At 40.4% G+C, this 26,252-nt stretch overlaps 1 protein-coding gene across 8 annotated transcripts in view; it reads left to right on the top strand.

The window, feature by feature from the left end:
* Positions 1–26,252, top strand: part of PUM1 (pumilio RNA binding family member 1) — a gene marked incomplete at both ends in the record, with an annotated part of 133,118 nt that overhangs the window by 64,369 nt on the left and 42,497 nt on the right. For 4 of the 8 annotated variants that reach the window (XM_080690542.1, XM_080690541.1, XM_080690539.1 and 1 more), the window contains 4 exons: positions 4,346–4,512; positions 6,408–6,678; positions 20,273–20,366; positions 22,833–22,934. In XM_080690542.1, coding sequence (XP_080546668.1) covers positions 4,346–4,512; positions 6,408–6,678; positions 20,273–20,366; positions 22,833–22,934 — 634 coding nt within the window. Of the gene's footprint in view, positions 1–4,345; positions 4,513–6,407; positions 6,679–20,272; positions 20,367–22,829; positions 22,935–26,252 lie in introns of all 8 variants that reach the window. The other 4 variants (XM_080690540.1, XM_080690537.1, XM_080690544.1 and 1 more) reach the window with 2 other exon arrangements.

Raw genomic sequence — 26,252 nt, 5'->3', positions numbered from 1 at the left:
ACATAAGAAACCATACCAATGCATCCCTTTTTGTTAATAATTGCATAAGTTTGTATAAAGTGACATTTATAAAATGTTCACACACACATTATTTCGTTGATGCTCATAACTCCTGTGTGTGTGTGTGTGTGTGTGTGTGTGTGTGTGTTACTGGGGATGGAACCCAGAGGCATTCTACCTCCGAGTTATACCCCCAGCCCGATTTTTTATTCTTTATTTTGAAATGGGGTCTCACTGAGTTGCAAAGGGCCTCATTAAGTAGCCCTGGCTGTCTTTAAATTGTGATCCTCCTGTTTCAGCCTCCCAAATGCTGGGATTACAAGCATGCGCCACCATGACCTGCTTATAACTACTTTTTATTAAACAAAATTATCTGTGTTTTATAGATGAAAAATCTAAGACTCAGAGACTTCAAGTCCTGTGACCAGAAAGTGTTAGTTGTTGAGATAGAGCTTAGGTTTGAAGCACTCTGTGCCAGTACTTTCTGAAAGACCATACAGCTGGGAATTTGTTATCTTAAATATTTAAAAAGTTATAAAAATACCATGAAATTTACCAGCTCATTTATACTCTTCCATTATCTGTAGGACCCTCTCATTTGTTTGATTGTTTATTTGGTACTAGAGGTTGAGCCCAGAGGGATTCTACCTCCGAGCTACACTCCAGCCCTTTTTAATTTTTTGTTTTGAAAACAAAAAATTTTGTCTTGCTGAGGCTAGCCGGGTGTGGTTGCTTACACTTATAATCCCAGTATTTGGGAGGCTGAGACAGGAGGATCGCTGTTTGAGGACAGCCTCAGCTACTTAGTGCGACCCTTTGCAACTCAGTGAGACCCTGTTTCAAAATAAAAGAATCAAAAATAGGGCTGGTGGTATAGCTCAGAGATAAATGCCCCTGGGGTTCTACTCCCAGACCCGCAAAACAACAACAACAACAACACAAAAAAACTGAGGCTGGCCTTGAACCTTGATCCTCCTGTCTTAGGCTCCCAAGTACTGAGATTACAAGCTTGTGCCACCATTCCCAGCTCTAGGATACCATTTCTATGGTAAACCTGTTGTTTTAGTAATAGACTTTTGATAGGTTGGTATCTCCCTGTGCTCCTGGCATCTTTGAGAAGCTGCACCTGACTGCCCGGCAGTTTTATTGAGGACCACTGTTGATTCCCTCCCTCCTTCCCTCCCTCCCTCCCTCCCTCCCTCCCTCCCTCCCTCCCTCCCTCCCTCTTGCTGGGAATCAAACTCAGGGCATTGTATATGGTAAGCATGCGCTCTACCAGTGAGCCACACTCCTAGCCCTTCAGTAAAATCTTTATTGAACGATTACCTGTATATGGAAAACTGTACAAGTCATAAATGTTCATCCTCGTGGACTTCTACAAAATGAAGATACTCATACAACGGTCATCCAGCTCGAGAAATGGAAACATCCCTTGGGTCTTTCACCTTCCAAAGGAAGGAACCGAATGTTGATCTGAGGAGTTGATAGCTTATTTAGAGTAGAAAATTAGGTAGCAATATTATGTAGGAATATGTTGTTTAATATTGTTTAAAAGTGACCTGTCCCATGGAAATAGTTTGTAATGAGTCTTGGCATCATAATCAAGAATATAACTATTAGCATCAGGCATGGTGGTGCAGGTTTGTAATCCCAGTACTTGGGAGGCTAAGAAAGGAGGATTGCAGGTTCGTGGCCAGCCTCAGCTACTTAGTGAGGACTCCACAACTTAGTGAGACCCTGTTTCCAAGTAAAGAATAAAAAATTGGGTTTGGGGTGTAGCTCAGAGGTAATATGCCCCCCCTGGGTCTAATACCCAGTACTACAAAATCAGTCAATCAATCAGTAAAAAAAGAATTTAACTCTTAGTGGCTGAGATTTTAGGGCAGACCAGTGAGCATGTAACTTGGGTGAGCAGGTTTTGAGCAAGCCCTTGTGAAGGGTCTCTGAAGAAAGGTAATGCAGAGACTTGATTTGGTCAGTGAATATTCCCTGTCACCAGTTTTCTTACTGTTGTGGAAACTTTCTACTACTTCTTTACCTTATTTTCTTTGCATGTTTGCCTATAGATGTCTTAAAATTGTGAGATATTGGAGCTGACCTGTTTATCCTGATACAGTGATTTGGTCTGTAGACTCGTGGAAGATTCCTTATGTGTGGCACTGGGGTGATTCTTGTTATACTCTTTTGCTATTGGCATTAATGGTTTCTGATTTAGGTAGAGTTATTTGTCATCTGGACTAATATTAGACCTTCTGGACTCATTTTTTATGGTAATAGGCATAATAGGAAGATATTTTAGTAGTTCATGTTTCCAGTTTTTGGTCCGTTTAAAAAATCGTATTTGTTGAGCTTCTCCCAGGCTCCATAGTCAGTGCTAGGGATACAAAGATGAATACACAGTTTCTGTAAGTTTTCTTTGCTGTCTGGAGGAAGCTGTTGTCTCTGGTTATTTGAGAAGGTCTTTTAGTCTTTGGAGCCCTGCCATATTCCCATCTCTGCTTTGGGATCTGAATGTAGTACTTAACTGGCTATTGTTCAGTCCATTGGAATCATTAACAGTCTCATATTTTAAAGAATTCACTCTGAAAAGCACATCTCAATTGGCTGCCAAAGTTGTGGTTTACCATCTTGATGCCACATGAAACCAAGTTATGTATCTTTTCTAAATTCCTTTATAAATGTTCTTTTTTCACATTATCTATGAAAGCTTTTTTCCTCCCCTGTATCACATTTGAACATTGAGTGCCCTTAAAAGTAAATTGGGCTCTGAACTATTAGTAGTCAGAAAGCCCAAGAATGTTAGGGTTCTTGGATTATCCTTTCTGGGCCAGTGATCTCTAAGTACTTCTCTGAGGGCATCTGTTGCTTTTTACTCCTACAGGCCTGGCCCTGTGCGCAGGCGGTGCATGCAAAGCTGATTGTCCGCTACTTTATACTTCAGTAGTGATGTCCCTTTACTGAAGTTTGGTTTTGAACACCGGAGATTCTGTGTAGCAGCTTTTAGCTTCTGTTGATTGGACATAGCTTTTACCAGGAGCTTTAATTTGGACTGTGCGCACTTGTTTCTTTCCTAAACTAGGAGTCAGTGTTGGGGAACACCCAACTGCATCTGTCTAGTTTTATAAAATCAAGGGTTCCTTAGTACCCATGGTGTAAGGTCCTGCAAAGCATTCTGTACCTCCTCAGGTCATCATGATTTTTTTCCTTTTGAAATCAAGTGCATTTATTTTGTATATGCAGAGGCTAACTGTGAATGTTGATAATAGGAGACATACTTAATTTCCTAGGTGGGCATGACATAAGCATATCTGGCACCAGATCAGTTCTTCTAGATCCAGTGTTTCAAGCTTTGTCATTTGAAACACTTCAGTGATGAATTCTGTTGGGTCAAAAGCTTCAGAATGCCTCCACTTACAGCTCGAGAATAATTTCCTTAGCAGTAGGCAGGTAGTGGAAGACAACAGTGTTTTTCTTGAAAGCATTTACAGAATTTAAGGTTAAGGGTCATCAATAAATGTTTGATGCAGTAAGCTTTGAAGTTTATAGGGTAGAACGGGGGAGGTGGTGTTTAAATTAGAAGGACATATATCCCAAGTTAGAATGATGTTAGATATTATTTAGTTCAATATTTGGAAGTGAGGGAGGGATTTGCATAGAGTAGTGGGGAAGTAGGAAGTTTTATGGGCTTAACACTTTCCCTCTCTCCTATTAGCTACCATACATGAGTCTTTTTTTTTTTTTTTTTAGAAGCCATGTTATCATATGGATATAGATTTGAAGCTGGGTGTGGTGGCACATATCTGTAATCCCATTACTTGGGAGGCTGAGACAGGAAGATCATAGATCTGAGGCCAGCCTCAGCAACTTAACGAGGCCACTAGCAACTTTGTGAGACCCTGTTTCAAAATAAAAAAGTAAAATAGGGCTGGGGATGTAGCTTGCAGCTTCTATAGAATGCCTCTGAGTTCAATATCCACTACCACACACACAAAATAATAAACATAGATTTGAGAGTGGAGAAGTGCGGTCAAGAGATTTAAAATTGTGGCTGGCCTTTGGGCAGAAAGTGAAGAAACGAAACAAAAAACCAAGAGGGTAGTGGGGACCTGGTATGGTAAGACTGTCCTACACTCTGTAATGTGAATGTATGTCTGTCTCCCCCATTCGGCAAGACTTTCTGCAGTGTTCCTGCCTCTGTGTTACTTGTTAACCAGATTGTCATGTCTGAAAGGACACAGACACTTTCCTGTCATAATTAGCCTCTAGTGTAGTCTGGTGTCTATAGTGGTTGCCCACTATTATTAGTTGATGATGATTAGTGAAGCTGAAGCTATTTTTTAAACAGGGCCCAAGGGATGCAGACAGTGATGAAAACGACAAAGGTGAAAAGAAGAACAAGGGTACGTTTGATGGAGATAAGCTAGGAGATTTGAAGGAGGAGGGTGATGTGATGGACAAGACCAATGGTTTACCAGTGCAGAATGGGATTGATGCAGACGTCAAAGATTTTAGGTTTGTATGTTTTACACTTCTGATTTTTGAATTTGGGCTACGGGCTTTTGTTTTTGATTTGTTTTTGTTTTTATTTTAGTTTCCTGGCCCCAGGTTCCTTTTTAAGCATTGCATCTAGTGTAGGCCATGCCATAGAGATATAAATTAATTGGTAAGGTACAATTTTGTTAGAGTTGCTAATGCCTGATTCTTTGCCAAAATGGTAGACTTTGCATTGGTATAGAGCTCTAAAAATTTTAGAATGATTCCATAAAGATCTCAGTAATTCTCAAATATCAAGATCACCTGGGATGGGTGCCTGGGGACTTTTCCTAAGATTTCTCAAATCACTATTACAGAGCCATGATTACTAATGGAAGTGCGTCATATCCCTCTGGCATATTAGAGGGAATAATAGTTGAGAAACTCTGAACATTACCTCATTTGAGTTTCATAAGATCTTTTTGAGGTAGGTGGATTAGGTATCATTTTCCTTAGTTTGAAGAACCAGAGATTGAGCTTAAATTACTTGTCCATAATCATACTCCCTTTTACGGACGCCTCTCATCCCATCTCTGGTCGTGGTTGATTTGCAGATTTTATCTTGTAATTTAATGTACACAATATTATATATTTGTTTTCTCCAGTTGGCAGCTATTTCTCATTTATATAAGCAACCGTTTGTTATGGCATATAAGTTTTAAAATCTGTAAAAAAAATCTTGTTCAATTATATATAGGTAAATAACTGAATTTTGAAAAAAATTTAATGTCAGTCTGAAATGGGTATTTTCACATACTACCCCCCACACTTTTCCTAATATCTACCAGTCAAAATTGAAATGCATTTTGCATCTCATTTGTAGAACAAGTGTCAGTTGTTTACCATTCTCAATGTAATTTATATGTCTTGAATGTGTTTGGATGAAACTTGAGAGAAAGATAATAAACACCTAAGGTCTTTTGGATAAGTTGACATGGCCTCTATTCCTGAATCTCAGGCAGCCTGTAGCAATGTTTTGTGTTATTTGATTGGGTGCAGGTGGTGGTGTATGTGACAGTACATGACAATACCGGTAATATGTACAAGTAAGTGATTTCTTTTAGGGACAGAGGGCATTACATGGAGCCATAGGCTGTACTCCTTTTGTCTATATTATTATTATGTATTAGTGTGAGTTTGAATGTTTTAATTATGCAGTCCTTTTACATAGCATGATGGTATGTCCTGGACTACCCAGAACATACTTATTTATACCCATGTCCCGGGTAATTACCATAGTACCCTTTCATGTTCTTTGAAGTGTCCTGGTTTGGATGATAAATTATATCCTCAGATTTTAAAGAATTATAAGAAGGGACAGTGAATTAATTTTTTTTAACCATTTTTAAGAAGTCTGCTTCTGGTTGCTTTTAAGTGGAGAGCAATTAATGTTCGTCAGTAGTACCAATAATTTTTAACGAATCATTCTGAGTTGTGGAATTTCCCCTAGACATCATCTTTTTCTATTGGCTCTATACTTAAAGTGTAGAATTGCTTTAAGGGTACACATTTACCTCTGTGTGTTTTTATAGGCATCTCTGTTTTTTGATGGTCACACGCAGCCATTTTTTCAGCTTGTTCAGTGTTCCTCAAATACAGACTCTTGGGTAAAGGGATTATAAATTAATATTAATTAATATAAACTTTAAGGGTGGGTATGTAAGAAAGCAAGCAATGAAGAATCATTTTAGTGGATATTACCCTGCAAGCACCGTGTAGACTCTCTGGTTATTTTGTAGAAATAGCTTTAAGTATACTTAAGAAATAGCTTTAAGTATAAGCTATGTAAAGGACATTGTACTTAAACTTGGGGTTGCTGTAGTGTCCCTTCCCGCTCAAAATAAGGTTTAATGCCCTTTACTTTCTCTGTTTAGCCGTACCCCTGGTAATTGCCAGAACTCTGCTAATGAAGTGGATCTTCTGGGTCCAAACCAGAATGGTTCTGAGGGCTTAGCCCAGCTGACCAGCACCAATGGTGCCAAGCCTGTGGAGGATTTCTCCAACATGGAGTCCCAGAGTGTCCCCTTGGACCCCATGGAACATGTGGGCATGGAGCCTCTTCAGTTTGATTATTCAGGCACGCAGGTACCTGTGGACTCAGCAGCAGCAACTGTGGGACTTTTTGACTACAATTCTCAACAACAGGTACTGTGTGTGTCTCTGTCACTCTCTCTGCTCTCCTTCCAGCCAGCACAGTATTCAAGTACCTAAGAATGAGGGGTGGGGAAGCGCCATTCTTCTAGGCTGTCTTTAGTCAGCCCCATTAGCCTAACAGGGAAGTGGGTTGCAAAGCGTGTCTTTTCCATCAAGGCGCTGTTCTCATGCTGAGGTACTGCAGGAGCCTCCTGCTCTGTCTGCACCTCCCTTTGCCTATTTTCTATTCTCATCACCTGGAGAGTGGGTGAGGTGGTATTACCTCTGTATGTAACACAATCTTCTAGAATGTTCAGTTTCTTTCTCTGAAGGTTATATGGTTGTGATTTTGCTGGTTTTGATTTTAAACTGAGTGAACTATTATCCACAACTGTCAGGTCAGGAGCACATTGCCAAACCACCTTATTAGTCATGTCTTTTAACTAAGTAAGTTACTTACTATGGATACCATAGATAAAGATCTAGAACCTTTCAAAAGAGAATATAATTAGAGGAATATATACATAAATCACTATAAAATCTACAGTGAAATTGCTTGGCTCTTTTGTTGTTGTTGTTGTTGTGGTACTGGGGGTGGAACCCAGGGACATTCTACCTCTGAGCGACAGCCCCAGCCCTAATTTTTTTTTTTTTTTTCGGGTCTGGGGATGGAACCCAGGGGCATTCAACCTCCGAGCTACAGCCCCTGCCCTATTCTTTTATTTTTTATTTTGAAACCAGGTCTCACTGAGTTGCAGAGGGCCTCCCTAAGTAGCTGAAGCTGTCCACGAACCACGATCCCCCTGTCCCAGACTCCCAAATTCTGGGATTACAAGCGTGTGCCACCACACCCGGCTTTACTTGGCTCTTTTACTCCCTAAGTTTCTGGAAATATTTGTATGTGTGGCTATGAAGGCATAGCAGGACTAATTCTAGGGTTTATTGATTCTTTTATTTATTTGTTTGTTTGTTTATTTATTTATTTGGTGGAACTGGGGGTGGAACCCAGGGGCTTTTATACCTCTGGACTATACTCCTAGATCTATTTTATATTTTATTTGGAAACAGGTCTCACTAAGTTGCTGAGAGCCTCATTAAGTAGCTGAGGCTGGCTTCGATCCTCCTATCTCCCAAGCACTGGGATTACAAGCTTGCACCACCACGCCCGGCCCTTATTTCATTTTATTTATTTATTTATTTATTTTAAAGAAAATCAGTGTGTGTGTGTGTGTGTGTGTGTGTGTGTGTGTGTTTGTTTTACTGGATATTGAACTCAGGGGCATTCTACCTCTGAGCTATTCCCCCAGCCCTATTTTTAATTCTTTATTTTGAAACAACGTCTCACTAAGTTGGGAAGGACCTTGCTAAGTAGCTGAGGCTGGCTTTCTGGCTTTGAGCCTGTGATCCTCCTGTTTCAGCCTTCTACATCCTGGGGTTACAAACATAAACATACCCTGGTTGAAAATTTAGCATTTCTGAATTAAAAAAACATAGCAGATCCTTTATGATTTTAAGTACTATAGGTTTTTCCTTGTGATGGAAACACTTTTGTGGACCATGGATTTCTGTTATTTGTTACTTTTGTATTGGAACTTAAATGCAGTTCAAATTAAAACCTCTCTAGGTTTGAGAGATTTTATTCTCATTTTGAAGTTTAGAAATTCTGTATTACTGGGAATTAGTGTATGGTTTTTGGAGATTAGCTGTACCATGTTGTATCTTTAGTTAATGCTGTAAATAGCTGATATTAAATGAATTACAATTAATAGACAACTAGATAAAATTAGCCATATGAAGTTTTACTAAAAGAAATCTCTTTGAGGAATGATATGAATGTGTATGTCTACATAAGATATTTTCGGAGAGAGGAAGGTTAGGGCTGGGGATCAAACCCACGACTTTGTGCAAGTTAGGCAAGTGTCTTCTATATCAGTTTTAATTCACAAACTTTTTTTGCATTGGGTGTAAACAACAACTATACACACTTTGCATTATATTTCCCTGGAGGTATGCCTGCCTTCACGAGAATTGACCTGTGTCTCTTGTCTTCTCTGCCATCAGTGGTTCAGTGCTTCAATTCCCAGTCTCACCCAAACTGACCCTTGTTATTTAAGAAGGGTTTGTTTCCAGTTTCTCAAGAACAAAAATTTGATTCTCTTCTCCTTTTCATTTAATTGTCTTTCATACTTAAGTTGGGATTCTTTTTTGATGATTTATTGCTGTCTGATTTCAAAATAAATTTACCAGTGTTTTTGGAGGCTGGAATATTATTAGGACTTGAACATAAATACACTTTTGTGTACCCACTAGTGGTTATCACAAAATATCATTTATTCAGAAATACATAGCCAGGGGTGACATCACCAATCACCAGTCATTCTGTTTCCTCAGTATCCATTATGATGATGATGATGTCGTCTTGTTGTCCTGGGGATGGAACCCAGGGGCCTAACTCTGAGCCACACCCCCAGCCCTATTTTTTTATTCTTTATTTTGAAACAGGGTCTTACTGAGTTGCAAAGGGCCTCACTAAGTAGTAGCTGAGGCTGTCTGTGAACCGCGATCCAACTGTCTCAGCCTCTCAAATGCTAGGATTATAAGTGTGCGCCACCATGCCTGGCTTTTACTTTTTATTTTGAAATCAACCTTCAAAAGTCATCAAGTCAAAAGTCACCAAACCTGGGATCTTTGTCCCAGCCTTTCAAGTGCTGAGATTACAGACACATGCCACCACTCCTGGCTTCCCCATTCCTTTTAAGTTTTCCTTCCTTCCTTCCTTCCTTCCTTCCTTCCTTCCTTCCTTCCTTCCTTCCTTCCTTCCTTCCTAAATTTGAAACAGGGTCTATCCTAAGTTGCTGAGGCTGGCTTCAAGCTTCAAATCCTCTTGTCTCAGCCTCCCAACTGCTAGGATTACAGGAGTGCACCACCACCTACCTCCATTTCTAATTTAAATCCTTATTTCAAGGCCACCAAGCATTGTCACCTTCCTTTCTTTATTGATAAAGCAAATTGTTTTCATGTCTGCCAGCTTTAAATTCCACTGTACTCTGCCTGCCTGCCTCCCTCCCTCTCTTTCCCCTTGTCGCCTCCCCCTTTGGTGGTACTGGCTCTCCCCCCACCCCCACCCCCTTTGGTGGTACTGGTTGAACCCAGGGCATTCTATTCTGCCTCTGAGCTATACTTCCAGACTATTTTTTTTATTTTTAAACAGTATCTCCCTAAGTTGTTAAGGTTGGCCTCAAACCTGCAATTCTCCTGTTGTCAGCCTCCCAAGTGCTAGAATTAAAGGTATGTTTCATTATGCCTGGCTTCTTCCTCTTTGTTAACAAAAGGAGTTACCCAAGTTCTCTCTTGTATTGAATTACGTGTATGAAAGCCCTTTGTAGATTGTAAGCTCCTTTAGAGCAAGGACTGTACTTTATATTGCTTTAATAGACAAAAGTTTAGCTGGGTGTGGTGGTGCATGCTTGTGATACCAGTACTTGGGAGGCTGAGACAGGAGGATTGCGGGTTCCCAACCAGCCTCAGCTACTTAATGAGGCCTTCTGCAACTTAGACCGTATTTCAAAATAAAAAACAAAATAGGGGCCGGGATGTAGCTCAGTGGCAAAGCGTCTGCTTTGCAGGTATGGCGTTCTGGGTTCAATCCCTGGTTCAAAAAAAAAAAAAAAAAAATAGGGTTGGGAGAGTAGCTCAGGGGTAGAATGCCGCTTGATTTAACCCCCAGCTCCCAAACAAAAGCAAAAAATAGAACCAAGTTTTCAGAGAGCGTCTTCACATTCTTGCTTTCTTATATTTAATATATGTTCAAAATAAAAAATTGAAACTGTAATGCCCAGTGTGTGGGCACACATTTATAATCCCAGTACTTGGGAGGCTGAGACAAGAGGATCACAGGTTTTAAGCCAGTTTCAGCAACTTAGTAAAGTTCTCAACAATTTACCAAGACCCTGTTTCCAAATAAATATTAAGATAGGTCTGGGAGTATACCCTGGAGGTAGAAGGCCCTTATATACTATTCCTAGTACCAAAACACACACACACGCGCGCGCAAAATCGAAACTGTAAAGTTAGCTGGATATGGTGGTACACATCTGTCATCCCAGTACTTGGGAGGCTGAGACAGGAGGATCACAAGTTCAAGGACAGCCTCAGCAAATAGGGAGACTCTCATCAACTTGGGGAGACCCTGTTTCAAAATAAAGCTAAAAAAGAGGGCTGGGGGTGTAAAATGTACCTGAGTTCAACTTCAGTTATCTCTAGTACATGCGCGCGCGCATGCGCGCGCGCACACACACACACACACACACACACACACCACACACACAGGAAAGAATGAAAGAAAGAAAAACTGTAAAATTACTATATAATATTTAGGGAAGTTACTGGATATTTACTTAAACATGCTGCATAATATCCAGCAATATACTATTATAGTATAATATATTCTTTTTGGGATCATGCTAATGCTATTTGATTAAAAAACCATGGTTCTTCTCATCAGAAAAATGTTCATATTTCTTATGGCAAATAGTTTTGTGGATAGGTTCAGGGAGGTTGCTGATACGTGGGTTACAGGTTATAACCTTTAGTTAACATCTTTTGTTTTTATCTGTAGCCAAGTATATCTTTAATGAATACAGGAAGATATTCTAATGAAGCTCCCTCCCCCATACGCTCTCAGTTTAGTCATTGTGACTCATTTTGGCATCTAGTGTAAGGAAATAAGTACTCAGTGAAAAGTAATGAGACCAAGCATGTCCATGTGTTAGGATCTTTGGAGCAAGGGGAAGGAAAGCCTGTGAGAGAGGTGGTTCTTCAGCTGTGTCTTGAAAGACTTGTTTGCAAAAAAGGAGAATGAAAATTCTCATGGGAGAATAATAAAATTGGAAATTAACAGGATTGTGTTCAGTAGATAATGGAAAAGCTGTCAGCTTGGCTGGTAGCTTAGGTTGATAAAAAATGATGGATGAGCCGGGCGTGGTGGCACACAATTGTAATCCCAGTATTTGGGAGGCTGAGACAGTAGGATTGGTGTTTGCCGACAGCCTCAGCTACTTACTGAGGCCCTTTGCAACTCAGTGAGACCCTGTTTCAAAATAAAGAATAAAATATAGGGCTGGGGGTATAGTTTGAAGGTAGATCACCCCTAGGTTCCATTCCCAATACTGGGGAAAAAAAAAGCTGGATGAGGTTAAATGGTAATATTGTGTGTCATACCCACCTTGTGCTACCTTATAGGCAGCAAAAAGGCATTTTAAAGGAAGAATGTCTTAATTACCATGATTTGATTTCGCAGTGGTGTTATTTGGAAACAGTTTTAGACGTTCTCTTACCCATGTTAATCAGTTAACTATTTAATGTTGTGTCCTTCAGAAACCTTGAGTTCTGCATGAAGCAGTTGGGAAGTATTTGAGGAACTGTGTAATCAATTATTTAATCACAAATGCTGCCAAACAAGGCTATAATGAGGACCTGGATGGATTTGAAGGGACAGTTGGAATGAAATATATATATATATATAGTTGCCAGTAATAGTGTGGAAGTTTGGGATTGATGGAGGTGTGGTCATGGCTGATTAAAGACGAGTGTAGAGGATGGCAAGGAAACATTTGGTCATTGATCCAGACCACAGGGACCTTGGGAGCCAAGATGAGTTTCAGGAAACAATAATGACAGTAGACTTATTTGTGGTTTTAGGAGGGCTTATGGTTTGGAAATGGAAAAAAAAAATTCCCTTTTTGTGTCTGTCTCCCTTTCTCTCCCCCATTCCCATTTAGTGGCGCTGCAGATTGAACCCAAGGGCATTCTACTTTTGAGCTATACCTACAACCCTTTATTTATTATTTTTTATTTTGAAACAAGATCTCGCTAAGTTGTTGAAGCTGGCTTTGAACCTTATTACTTAAGGTTCAAGCAGGTTTTGAACCTTCTATTCTAGGTCTGGGGATAGAACCCAGGGGCATTCTACCTCTGAGCTACTTATTTATTTATACCCCAGTGCTATTTATTCTTTCTTTCTTTCTTTCTTTCTTTCTTTCTTTCTTTCTTTCTTTCTTTCTTTCTTTCTTTCTTTCTTTCTATTTTTTGGTGGTACTGGGGGTGGAACCCAGAGGCTTTCTACCTCCGGGCTATACTCCCAGCCCTATTTTATATATTTTATTTGGAAACAGGGTCTCACTAAGTTGCTGAGAGCCTCACTAAGTAGCTGAGGCTGGATTCAAACCTGTGCGATCCTCCTGTCTCAGCCTCCCAAGTGCGGGGATTACAAGTGTGCGCCACCACGCCCAGCTATGTTCTTTAGTTTTTGAAACAGGGTCTCACTGAATTGCATAGGACCTCACCAAGTAGCTGAGGCTGTCTGCGAATCACGATCCTCCTGTCTCAGCCTCCCAAAATGCTGGGATTACAAGTATGTGCCACCACGCCCAGCATTAGAGCAGTAGCTCTTAACCTTTTGTGTGTGAACTCTTTTTTAGTAGTTAGGTGAACTCTTTGGGCTACTACTCAGAATTTTAAAAATATACTCTGTACTCTGTAGTCTAAATTCACAGTATAAAGAAATATTACAAAGGAAGGCAAGTATATAAAAGTAGTGTGAAGATATTTAAAAACAGCCATGAGGTGGGACACATACTCCCAGCAGCTCTGGAGAATAAAGCAAGGTGACAGCTAAACAACCATATTCTTTTTAAAATTTAGTGGTACAGCTAGGCGTTGTGGTGCATGCTTGTGATCCCAGTACTTGTGAGGTTGAGACAGGAGGATTGCAATTTGGAAGCCAATTCTGACAATTTAGCAAGGCCCTCCACTACTTAGACCCTGTTTCCAAATAAATAAATTCAAGCTGGGGCTTTGTTTATTTATTTGTGGTACTGGGGTTCCTGGAAACCCTTCTGCCTCCGGGCTACACTCCCAGACACCTATTTTTTATATTTTTATTTGGAAACAGGGCCTCTTAAACCAGGGAGGCTGGCTTCGAACCTGTGTGATCCTCCTGTCTCCACCTCCCAAGCGCAGGATTACAAGCGTGCGCCACCACTCCCAGCTCAGGTTGGAGTTTTAGCTCAGAAATAGAATGTCTCTGGGTTCAATCCCCGGTGCCACAAAATAAATGAATGAATAAATAAAATAAAATAAATTTAATGGTATATGCCTATTAAACAAAAAAGTCATTGTAATAATTAGTAGATAAGTAAATTGTCCTAATAAACTGATCAGAATTTGTCTTGAATCTAGAACCTTCAGAACGTGTGGTGGCTTTTGTAGATTTCATGTACTGAGAATGGCATCAAAATACTTATTTTGTTTGTTTGTTTTACCATTCTGCCATTGATGATATTTTGATAGGGGTTTTTAATGTGAAAAATGGCAGCAAATGAATAAGTTTAGGCAGCAGTTACACACACGCGTGTGCACGCGCGCGCGCGCGCGCAAACACACACACACACACACACAATTTTTTTTTTGCACCCAGGGGTGTCCTACCTCTGAGAAATACCCCGTTCCTATTTTTTTTTAGTCTTTTGAATTTTTGAAACAGGGCCTCACTAATTAGCTGTGGCTGTCTGCGAACCTCCAGTCTCAGCCTCCCGAATGCTGGGATTACAAGGGTGTGTCACCACGCCCGGCAGAATTTGTATTTTTAAAAGTAAAATATTAAAACATGGGGACTTGGTGAAAGTCATTGTGTATAAGCTATGCAAATATCTATTATTTTGTTTTTTAGCTCCAGGCTATTTCCTTTGGCCCTTATACTATAAATGCAGGGCAATTTTTGGTACGTGGATTTGCCTCACCTTCAAATACAACTTTATTTATAATTGCTTAAAACGGGTGTGATGTAAAGTTCGCCTTAACAATAATAACAGAAATAAGATTTCTTTCTTCTCTGTTACCTTGCGGCCTGCTTACGACAATTGGTTGTCAAGGTGCAGTGGGAGTTGAACGCTAACAGATATGTCAAGTATAGTCTGCCCTCCGCTTCTGGCGTGGTTGGGCTCCTTGCTTTGGGAAGGAGCTGTAAGGGAGTGATCTTCACAGATGAGCGGTATCTGGGGGCATTCTCATTAACAAGAGTATCACAGATAAAGTTTTAAGCACTTTATGTGTGTTAATTTTAATCTCTATAACAGCCTTATGAGGTAGACATTTCTTTGTTGCCCTATTGAGAAAGGAGAGTCGAGGCACAGATATTCAATCACTTGCCCAAAGCCACACATAGGTAGTGGAGATGAGATATCACCAAGGCTGTGTGGCCCCCAAAGTCTGTGATATATCCAGTGTGTGTATTGCTTGAAAAGGAAGGGCTGGCATTACATTTTATTTTGGGGACTGGAGGAATATTACTTTTCATATTCCTGACTCATAGTTAGGTATTGCTTCTCCAGATTCAGAAAACTCAATTTTTTATTCCAGTAATTTTTGTTGATAAAGTAGTAATAGAAGTACTGGCTATCTTCTTTGTTTTAGGAATTGAACCCAGGGGCATTCTGCCTCCAAGGTATACCCCCAGTACTATTTTATTTTTGAAACAGAGTCTTGTTAAGTTGATGGGGCTGGCCTCCAACTTGCAATCCTCGTGTCCCAGCCTTCCAAATACTGGGTTTACAGGTGTGTGCCACCACACCTAGCTCCAGCAGCTGTCCTTTATAATACTAGTAGTAGCTATCTTTTATAAGATGCCAGCTGCAGTTCAGTACTGTGTTGGGTGTTTTGAGCTATAAATTCCCTTTTGGAATAAGAAAACTGTAGGGCATCTTTTGTAAGGTCATGTAATAAGCAGCAGAGGAGGGAGTCAAGTTCTCTAATTATGCCTTTAGTTTGGAAGCTCTAATGTGCTTGAAGCAGTCGATACATTTTCTTGTGCATTTAGATTCTTGATTCTTGAACAACTTATGAATTCTGTCCAAATGAATAGTAATCAACATTGGCACATTTTTCAACATACTGACCTTCAACAAGCATTTCCTCAGCTCTCAGTATTTTCTCAGAGTATTGGCTTGCTTTGTGAGAATCATGAGAATGTTCACAGAGCTCAGGGTCGTGTCCAGCAGATGGCATTTTTGTGAGCTTTTGAGTATATGTTGGAATCCATCGCTTGCCGATTATCCAATTTTGTTTTGAGTACTCTGTATTTCCAGCTAATATTGTAGCAGTCACATAAAGAGAATGTGCCAGAATTGCTATAGTCTATTCTATATCCAGTCAGCTGGCTGTGGACGCATAATTTATTTTTGTTAAATTGTTTATTGTAAAATGCTCTGAAGAAAATAACTTCTCCTCTATTCACCATAATCACTAATGTATTAATCAGTTCTCAAACGGGATATATGGTGATTCTTGTAAGGCTAGTGTGCTTTTAGCAAAAATAGCCCTTATTTTGGAATGTGGTAACATAATGGTGAGAACTACAAACTTAAGTTATATAGGATGATTATTTTTATGGTATGCATACATACTATGCACTTATATATATTTACAGAAAAATATGCATAGTTACATGTACTTTTAAAAACATACACAATAGCCAGGCATGGTGGTACATGCCTATAATCATAGTACTTGGTAGGCCAGACAGGAAGATCACAGGTTCGAGGACAGCCTTAGCAAGTAGTGAGACTCACAACCTAGCGAGACCCTATTTCAAAATAAAAATAAAATTGGGTGAGGATGTAGCTCTGAGGTAGAATGTCCCTGGGTTCAGTTTCCAGTAAGTAACACGCACACACACATGCACATACACACTAAGAATAAAACAAAGAAACAAAGAAACATGCACAAAGTGAGGCTAAGTCAGATGGAAGAGCGCTGAATCATTGGTTATGGTTAATGAGGCAGAATTTGAACAACAGTTATATTCTTAACATAATCACTTTTTTTTTGTGGTACTGAGGGTGGAACCCAGAGGCTTTCTACCTCCAGGCTATACTCCCAGACCCATTTTATACTTCATTTGGAAACAGGGCCTCACTAAGTTGCTAAGAGCCTCACTAAGTAACTGAGGCTGGCTTCGAACCTGTGTGATCATCCTGTCTCAACCTCCCAAGCGCTGGGGTTACAAGTGTGCGCCACCACACCTGGCTGAACATAATCACCTTTATCCAGTTCTGTGTTGTAATGCCTGTCTAATAATAATTCAAAATTTCACTGAATCGAGTTATTTTACTTTCACAGTGGTGTAGAGAAAAGGGTATAGAGAAGAAGCTTAGAAGAAGCAATGTCTGAAATGTTGAATGCTTGAAAATGTTTTAGGCCAGGAGAATTCCACAGACCCACTTTGGTGACAGCAGATGTTTACCTCAACTACCAGGTGTTTTTACAACCTTGATAACAGTTTATTTTTATTTAATTTTTTAGGGGATGGAACCTAGGGGCATTCTACCTCTGAGCTAAAACTTTTACCCTGCTCTATTTTTTAATCTTTATTTTGAAACAGGGTCTCTCTAAGTTGTGGAGGGCCTCACTAAGTAGCTGAGGCTGTCTGTGAACCGGGATCCTCCGGTCTCAGCCTCCCTAATGCTGGAATTACAAGCGTGCGCCCCATGCCCGACTCCCCAGCCCTATTTTTATTCTTTATTTTGAAACAGTTTCTCACTAAGTTGCTGAGGCTGGCTGTGAACCTGCAATCCTCCTGTCTCAGCCTCCTAAGTACTGGGATTACAAGCGAATGCCACCATTCCTGCCCTTGGATAACAATTTAAAATCAAACTTCTAGCCGGGCATGGTGACACTTGCTTGTAATCCCCGCGCTTGGGAGGTGGAGACAGGAGGATCGTGCAGGTTTGAAGCCAGCCTCGCTGGCTTAAGAGACCCTGTTTCCAAATAAAAATATAAAAAATAGGTGTCTGGGAGTGTAGCCCGGAGGTAGAGGGTTTCCAGGAATCCTAGTACCACCAAAAGAAAAAAAAAAAAAAATCAGACTTCTATTTTACTATTTTTTTTGCCTCCTGGTTGCCCTTCTTGGGTAAATTATTGTTATCTTATCACTAAAGAAATACTGTGAGAACACTGCTCTTGAGTTCAAATAGAAATGTGAAGCCAGATGTGGTGGTACATGCTTGTAATCCCAGTAATTGGGAGGCTGAGACAGGAGGATGGATCACAGGTTCATGGCCAGCCTCAGCTACTTAGTGAGGGCATCTGCAACTTAATGAAACCCTGTTTCAAAATAAAGAATAAAACAGGGCTGGTGGTGTATCTTGGAGATAGAATGCCCTTGGGTTTCATTCCTAGTACCATTTTAAAAAAAGTCAAACCAACTTACAAAAGTCATAAAAACAGTTACCAAATTGTGGGGACTGGCTCCCTCCCTGGAGTAGACAAGTGTTTTGATATGTTTGTCACTAGATCCAACTCCTATACTTTTCCAAGACTTGATATTTAATGGCTGCCTATCAAATAGTACTTTTTCCTCTTTGCCTGTATCAATACCATAGTGAAGGATTAAAAAAAAAAAAAAACCTTAACCATTAGCCAGGCGTGGTGGCACACGCTTGTAATCCCAATACTTGGGAGGCCGAGACAGGAGGAGTGTGCATGTTCGAAGCCAGCCTCAGCTACTGAGTGAGGCTCTCAGCAACTTAGTGAGACCCTGTTTCCAAATAAAATATAAAATAGGTCTGGGAGTGTAGCCCGTAGGTAGAAAGCTCCTGGGTTCCATTCTTAGTACCACAAAAACAAACAAACAAACAAACAAAAAGCAAAAACAAACCTTAACCATTGAAAATAAAAAAAAAAAACATTTTGACACCTCTACACAGTCACTTTAGACATTTGTATTATAAATGCAAAGACTAATTTTATTCTAGTTTTTAGAAAGATGAATAAATGTATAAAAAGAGAGCTAACAGATGACATTTCCCAATACATTCAAAGCATTACATTTTTATTTTCTATTTTTTTTTTGGTGGTACTGGGATTCCTGGAAGCCCTTCTACCTCTGGGCTACACTCCCAGACCTATTTTTTATATTTTTATTTGGAAACAGGGTCTCTTAAGCCAGTGCAGCTGGCTTCGAACCTGCAAGATCCTCCTGTCTCCACCTCCCAAGCACAGGGATTACGAGCGTGCACCACCACGCCCGGCTAAAGCATTACATTTTTATTTAAAACCAGTTTCTCATGTGTTTGAGGCATAGTGGTAGCTGAGTCTTGGGGCATAGTTAAATGACAGGAGTCAAGTCACCATGATAGGCTGAGTTGGTTAGATGGCATCCTCTCCTAATGTTTGAAGCAATCAGGCAGTGAATACATCTGTAGTTCAAGATCTTTGGTATTTGGTGTATATTATCCTGTGATGTTAGCTGAGCTGTTGGAAATTGGTGTAGAAAGAGCAGTTATAATTAGGTGTGGTGGTGCACCTTTGTAATCTCAGTGCTTGGGAGGCTGAGACAGGAGAATCACAGGTTTGAGACCAGTCTTGACAGCATAGCAAGACTCTTTGCAACCTAGGGAGATCCTCGTTCAAACTAAAAAATTAAATAGGGCTGAAGGTGTGGCTCAGAGGTAGAGTTTTCCTGGGCTCAATGCCCAGTATCACAAAAAAAGGAAAAAAATTACTTTTTATTTTGCAAAGGGTCTCACTAAGTTGATGAGAGTCATGCTAAATTGCTGAGGCTGGCTGTGAATTTGCAGTCCTCTTGTCTCAGTCTCTCAAGTGTACTGAGATTACAGGCATGTGCCACCATACCCAGCTTGTTAAAATGATTTATTGTAAGATTTTTGAATATTTTCCCCTTGTGAACTAAGAAGTATTCTACATCTTAGTTCATAATCCAGTTTTTGTTAGCAGCTGCTGTTTTATTTGCTACATATAAAGAATAGGTATCCTGGGAGACTCTGAAGCCCCCAAAAGTTGGACAATTGTCTAATTTGCTCATTAGGACAAACTCCTAGTTCTGGGAGGTATCCAGTACTGGTTTCCAGGAGACCAAATAAACCCTTTTCATGTTCTTTCCCAAATTGTGAGCAGATGAGGATTAATTAAAAATATTTGTTGGGTATTTAAAGACCTGAAGGGAAATGTGAGTGGTGGCACACTCTTGTAATTCCAATACTTGAAAGGCTGAGACAGGGAATTATAGGTTCAAGTACGGTCCCAGCAAATACTGAAATTCTCATCAACCTACAAGACCCTGTTTCAAAATAAAAACGAAACAGGCTGGGGTATAGCTTGGAGGTAGAGCGCACCTGGGTTCAATCACCAGTGACACACACATACACCCCCATGCCCACCCACCCCCTAAAGGAGATATTGCACTGGGGTAAGTCATTTTGTAGTGTATTTGTCCAACTTCTAAGTTACCTTATATCAAGCAGGACCTGTAGTCATCAGTAGGGCATTTGAGTATATATGTTTGTGGTTCAGGGGACATATAATCTGTGAGTAGGTCAGCCTATGGAACCAGGCAGATCAAATTGTGGTAAAGAGACAAGGGGGGGCGCTATGAAGCACTGTAATGTTGTCAGAACGGAGTGAAGTATGATAACATCTATTTTTCTTGAAGTGTCATACCTTAAGGGCATACTGAAATTTTTGGTTAGAGATATTTTAAAATAATTTTAGACAATTTCTCTAATTGTACTATGCGTTTCTCTCACCTCAGCTGTTCCAAAGACCTAATGCACTTGCTGTCCAGCAGTTAACAGCTGCTCAGCAGCAGCAGTATGCACTAGCAGCTGCTCATCAGCCTCACATCGGTAAGTCCTTAAGCCAATAGCTCTCTTATTAAAGGAGTGGCCACCATTTAGGAAAAGTGGATGCTGTGAAACCCTGTAGTTTAGACTGATTATAAAAGTCCAGAGAAGACCCTGAGAATAAATGGCCCTTTTCTTTTTTCCAGTTGTTTCGAGCTCTCTTCTTTATTTTTAATATACTAGACCTGAACTTGTAAGACTTCCTCATTAAGCTTGTTCTTGCCCTACCTCATTTGTTTCAGGCTTTAAGGTATTTACTATAGAAATAACTAGTGATGAGTATGAGCTCTTTTAATAAGATTTGGCAACATTAATTAAATAATGTTGGGTGGCATATACTGTGATTGTATCAGGTTCTTATCTTAAGTAGCCAGTACTGTCTATAAATCTACCAAATATTAAAAAAAAATTACACATAATCTCAGGTAATGGCTGATTTTTCAATAGCTATCCCCTTTTCCTTTAGCGATTATTGAAGTTTTGCTGGATATTTTAATCTTACTGCCTAGACCTTTCTCTGTCTTCGACCTTTTTGAGGTATCTTCAAAATAAAATGTCAGCCAGGCAAGGTGGTGCATGCCTATATTCCTTGGGAGGCTGAGACTGGAGGATCACAGGTTCAAGGACAGCCTCAGCAAGTAGTGAGACTCATCAACCTAGGGAGACCCTGTTTCCAAACAAGAATAAAATTGGGCTGGGGGGTATAGCTCGAAGGTAGTATGCCTCTGGGTTCAATCCCCATTAGCACACAAAGCCATAAGTGAAGCCACTGGGTGTGGTGGTACCTGCCTGTAATGCCAGTACTGGAGAAGCTGAGATAGTAGTAGTAGTAACTTCGCTACTTTCAGCAACCTAGAGAAACCCTGTCTCAAAACAAAATTAAAATAGGCTGGGTGTGTAGCTCAGAGGTAGAATGCCTCTTGGTTCAATCCCTAGTATCACCAAAAAATAAAAAGCCATAAGCATAAACAAATATAAGAAGAAATTTTCATTCTTTTTATGTGCCAAAATGGCATGATTAAATTAACGGATACCACTAATCTTGATTGTAGTATATTCTAAGAAAACAACCATTTGCAAACTAAATTAAGGTCAGGCTTAAGCTTTGTCTAGACTTGATATTGTAAAATTGTAGATGGTATTCTTTATACATATCTATACTTTTTTTTTTTTTTTTTTTTTGCGGGTCTGGGGATGGAACCCAGGGGTATTAGACCTCCGAGCTACACACCCCCAGCCCTATTTTTTATTCTTTATTTTGAAACCAGTTTCACTGAGTTGCAGAGGGCCTCACTAAGTAGCTGAGGCTGTCCACAAACCGGGATCCTCTGGTCTCAGCCTCCCGAATGCTGGGATTACAAGCGTGCACCACCACACCCGGCTTTGTACTTTTTTTTTTTTTTTTGAGGGAAACTTTGTTAAATTTTTTTTTTTTTTTTTTTTTTTTTTTTTTTTTAATTTTTGGTGGTACTGGGGTTCCTGGAAGCCCTTCTACCTCCGGGCTACACTCCCAGACCTATTTTATTTTTTGGAAACAGGTTCTCCTAAGCCAGCGGGGCTGGCTTCGAACCTGTATGATCCTCCTGTCTCTGCCTCCCAAACGCGGGGATTACAAGCGTGCGCCACCACGCCCGGCGTTAAATTGTTTTAATTGGAAGTAATTCTTTCCCTTTCTCTCATCTCATAAAAGATTTACCCCCCCCTTTTTTCTTTCTCTTTTTTGTAATACTGGACATAGAACCCAGGCACATTTTACTTCTGAGCTACACTCTCAACCCTAGTTTTTAGTCTTTTTTATTTTTGAAATGGTCTGAGTTGCAAAGGGCCTTGCTACGTAGCCAAGGCTGGCTGCTGAGATCCCCTGGTCTCAGCCTCCCAAATGCTGGGATTACAAGGGTGAGCCACCACACTGACTTTTATTCTCTGTTTTGAAACAAGGTCTCACTGAGTTGCAAAGGGCTTCACTAAATAGCTGATGCTGTCCACGAATCCAATTTTTCCTGTCTCAGCCTCCCAAATGCTAGAATTCCAAGCGTGGGTCACAACGCTTGGCTATAAAAGATTTATATTTGGTTTAATAATTCAGTTAAAATTAGTTTAAGGGTTAGGGTTATGGCTCAATGGTAAACCACTCACCTAGCTCATGCTAGTACCTAGTGTTGATCCATAGCATCATGCCAAAGGGTGGAGAGGGAACACAGAAGAACATAGTTAAAAATTGGTAGAATTTAAACATAATTGGTAGAATTTAGAACATAAGTTAAAAATTGGTAGAATTTTAGTAACCTGCTGAATTTAAAACTATATGAAGTTTTAACTTAAGTATTTCTTTAGTGTAAAATTCATCTCTACTTTCAACTTCCCCTTTCTCCCAGTCTACACCCTGGAATGCTAACCAAACTACATAGGTATTTGGTAGGGTTCAGTTTGGGTCAAGTTTGTTTTTACTAACAGGTATCTTTTCAGCAGGCTTAGCTCCCGCTGCGTTTGTTCCCAACCCATACATCATCAGCGCTGCTCCCCCAGGGACGGACCCCTACACAGCTGGATTGGCTGCAGCAGCGACACTGGGTGAGACATTCTGCTGTATGAGGGATTTTCCCACCTGCTAGAAAGTCTCTTGATATGGGCATGCGTGTTTTATCTTCTCCTAAATCCATGTCTTCTGATTTCTAGTACCATCTACTTTCTGGTTAGAGATCTCTGCTCAGCTATAGCATAGGCTCTTCTGACTGCAACATGTTTCAAAGAAAATTGCCTTCTTCCTGCATAGGTATTTTGAATACATGGAGCCACCAATTGCTCATTTATATTTCAAGAATTTCTCTCCTGAGCCAGGTCTTTTACTACTTCTGTTTACCATAGATCAAGTTCCTTAACTGATCTCAGTTACATATTCCTGATTTCTTTCTCCCTTGCTTCCATTCCTTATATAAATTGTTCAGGGAAGTGGTTTTAAACACAGAAACACAGATCTTACCCTTTCACCTTCTGCTTAAACTCTTTACTGATTTTTCCCCCTCCACCCTAATATGCTTACTATAGCCTACTAGGAGGTGGTAGAGTTGTGGTGGTTCATTGAAAAAAAAAAAAATTTTTTTTTGGGCGGGTCTGGGAATGGAACCCAGGGGCACTCGACCTCCAGCCTACATTCCCTGCCCTATATTTTATTTTTTATTTTGAAACAGGGTCTCACTAAGTTGCAGAGGGCCTCACTCAGTAGCTGAGGCTGTCCATGAACCACGATTCTCTGGTCTCAGCCTCCCAAATGCTGGGATTACAAGCGTGCGCCACCACACCCGGCTCTGGAATTAGTATTTTTAAGAAGCTACCAAGTAATATTGAAAATTAGCTAGGTTGTGACCTGCTGGTCGAGAGTACTTTCCACGGACCTGAGCGTGCACAAGTCTCTCCTCATTGGCAGCCATTTGCTCGTATCAAACCTTGTAGCAAGACTGATCTCATTTCATTTTGCTGCAGGTACTGCCCTGGTTTAGGCCTCTGTTTGTGGCTACTTGTAGTCTCCTTAGTCCTTTGTAGTAATCCCCACCCCCTCCATTTTTGCCTGGGAAGCTGTTTAGCTGGCATTGTTAGCTTTAGAAAGCCTCTCTGTTAAATTCCCTCTTATTTTTCTACCACTGATAACTGTTTTGATTTGCTTGTGGATTTGTTCATTTCTGTTCTTTCCATTGAGACTGAGTCTTTCAAAGGCAAGCACACTTCCTATTTGTGTCACACAGTTGCTTTTACAATGAGGCCATAAAGATATGGTGGTTTGAGGTTAGCATTTGGGCAAACAAAACATTTTCCAAAGGAAATATTCTTTGGGGGACACACCCTTTCAAGTTATGTTAATTATGCCAAAGTATTAATATGAGCTTGCTTTTTCTTTCCTTTATATCGTGATGCTGAGGGTTGAACCCAGGGGCATTCTACTTTGGAGCTACACCCCTAGATCTATTTTTTTTTTTTTTTTTTTTTAATGTGGAGACAGGGTCTTGCTAAGGGCCTCACTAAGTTGCTGAGACTGTGCTCAAACCTGCGATCCTATTTCAGCCTCCCAAATACTAGGATTACAGGCATGCACCACTGTACTTGGCAATATTTCATTTAGTATATAACATAATTTCCAATTATGGTCTCCGTGTAGCAAAGCATTTCTTAGATTTTTTTTCAAATCATTTCTCTGATTATGATGGAACCATGTTTAAGATAGTTCCCTCTTCCTCCTTTGGGAAAATAGAAAGTAGAATGAATGGTCTTTGCTAACCACTATTAGCATTTACCCAACACTTAACTATTTAGCAGGCATTGTCCTGATTGTGTTCCTTATTGTCCAGTGATGATTTTCCAGATTAGGAACTTGGGGCTCAGAGAACTGTTTTGGGTAAGGTCACACAATGTAAATAAATGTTGGGGCTTGGGTTGTAACCATATTTAACTTCAAGTGCATGCCCAGACATGCACTTTACTATTTTAGAAATCCTTTCCTCTGTCCACTTAATATAGTTACTTGAAACAAAGTACTAAACTTAGGGATGACATACTGATAGTCAATGAGATGGGAGTTGGGCGGGTAGAATCTTGGTTTTATTTATTTATTTATTTGGTGGTACTGGGGTTCCTGGAAGCCCTTCTGCCTCCGGGATACACTCCCACGGGCTACACTCCCAGACCTATTTTTTAACTTTTTTATGTGGAAACGGTCTCTTAAGCCAGTGGAGGCTGGCTCTGAACCAGCGTGATCCTCCTGTCTCCGCCTCCCAAGCGCGGGGATTACACGCGTGCACCACCACGCCCGGCAGAATCTTGGTTTTAGTACTCACCAACTGAGCTAGAGAAGATGCCTTTATTACTGTCTGACATAATTTTAACTCCATAAACCATGGAGCTCTGTGTTCATCACACAGAAATTAAAGCAGGATTCCAAGGATCCAAGTTCAATTAATTAATCACCTTGGAATGCAATCTTAGGTCACATGACTAGGGCACAGTACTAGTTGTGCCAGTTTAGGAAATTAATTAATTAATTAATTAATTTATGGTACTGGGGGTGGAACCCAGGGGCTTTTCTACCTTTGGCTATACTCCCAAGACCTATTTTATACTTTATTTGAAACAGGATCCGACTAATTTGCTGATAGCATCACTAAGTAGCTGAGGCTGGCTTTAAACTTGTATGATCCTCCTTTCTCAGCCTCCCAAGTGCTGGGATTACAAGCATGCGCCACCACGCCAAGCCAGTTGAGGACATTTAAAGGATAATGTAAGGCCGGGCGTGGTGGCGCACGCTTGTAATCCCCGCGCTTGGGAGGCAGAGACAGGAGGATCGTGCAGGTTCGAAGCCAGCCATGCTGGCTTAGGAGACCCTGTTTCCAAAAATAAAATAGGTCTGGGAGTGTAGTCCGGAGATAGACGGGCTTCCAGGAACCCCAGTACCACCAAAAAAAAAAAAAAAAAAAGGATAATGTAGAGCTGGATGTGGTGGTGTGTGGTTGTAATCTCAGTACTTGGGAGGCTGAGACTGGAGAATTAATAGGTTCAAAGCCAGCCTCTACAACCCAGCAAGGTTCTCAGCAACCTAGTGAGACCCTGTTTCAAAATAAGAAATAAAATCAGACTGGGGGGTATAGCTTGGAGGTAGAATGTCTCTGCAGCCCCCCCAGAAAAGAAAAAAGCCTAATGTAAATTTTTATAGTATCAACAGGCCCTGCCCAACTTCTTTTGTTGGCTCTTAGGGGAGCTCTAGGACTAGGTTACAGTGCATCCTTTCAACGTAGATTTAGTCATACCCCTAGAACGTATTTTTTTTCTTTTTGGTGGTACTGGGGATGGAACCCAGGGGCCTTCTACCTCCAGGCTATACTCCTGGACCTATTTTATATTTTA

This window comes from Muscardinus avellanarius (genome assembly GCF_963383645.1).
Source record: "Muscardinus avellanarius genome assembly, chromosome: 3".
Classification (NCBI taxonomy): Eukaryota; Metazoa; Chordata; class Mammalia; order Rodentia; family Gliridae; genus Muscardinus; species Muscardinus avellanarius.
The sequence above is the reverse complement of the archived record's forward strand: the minus strand, read 5'-3'. Positions and strand labels throughout refer to the sequence as shown.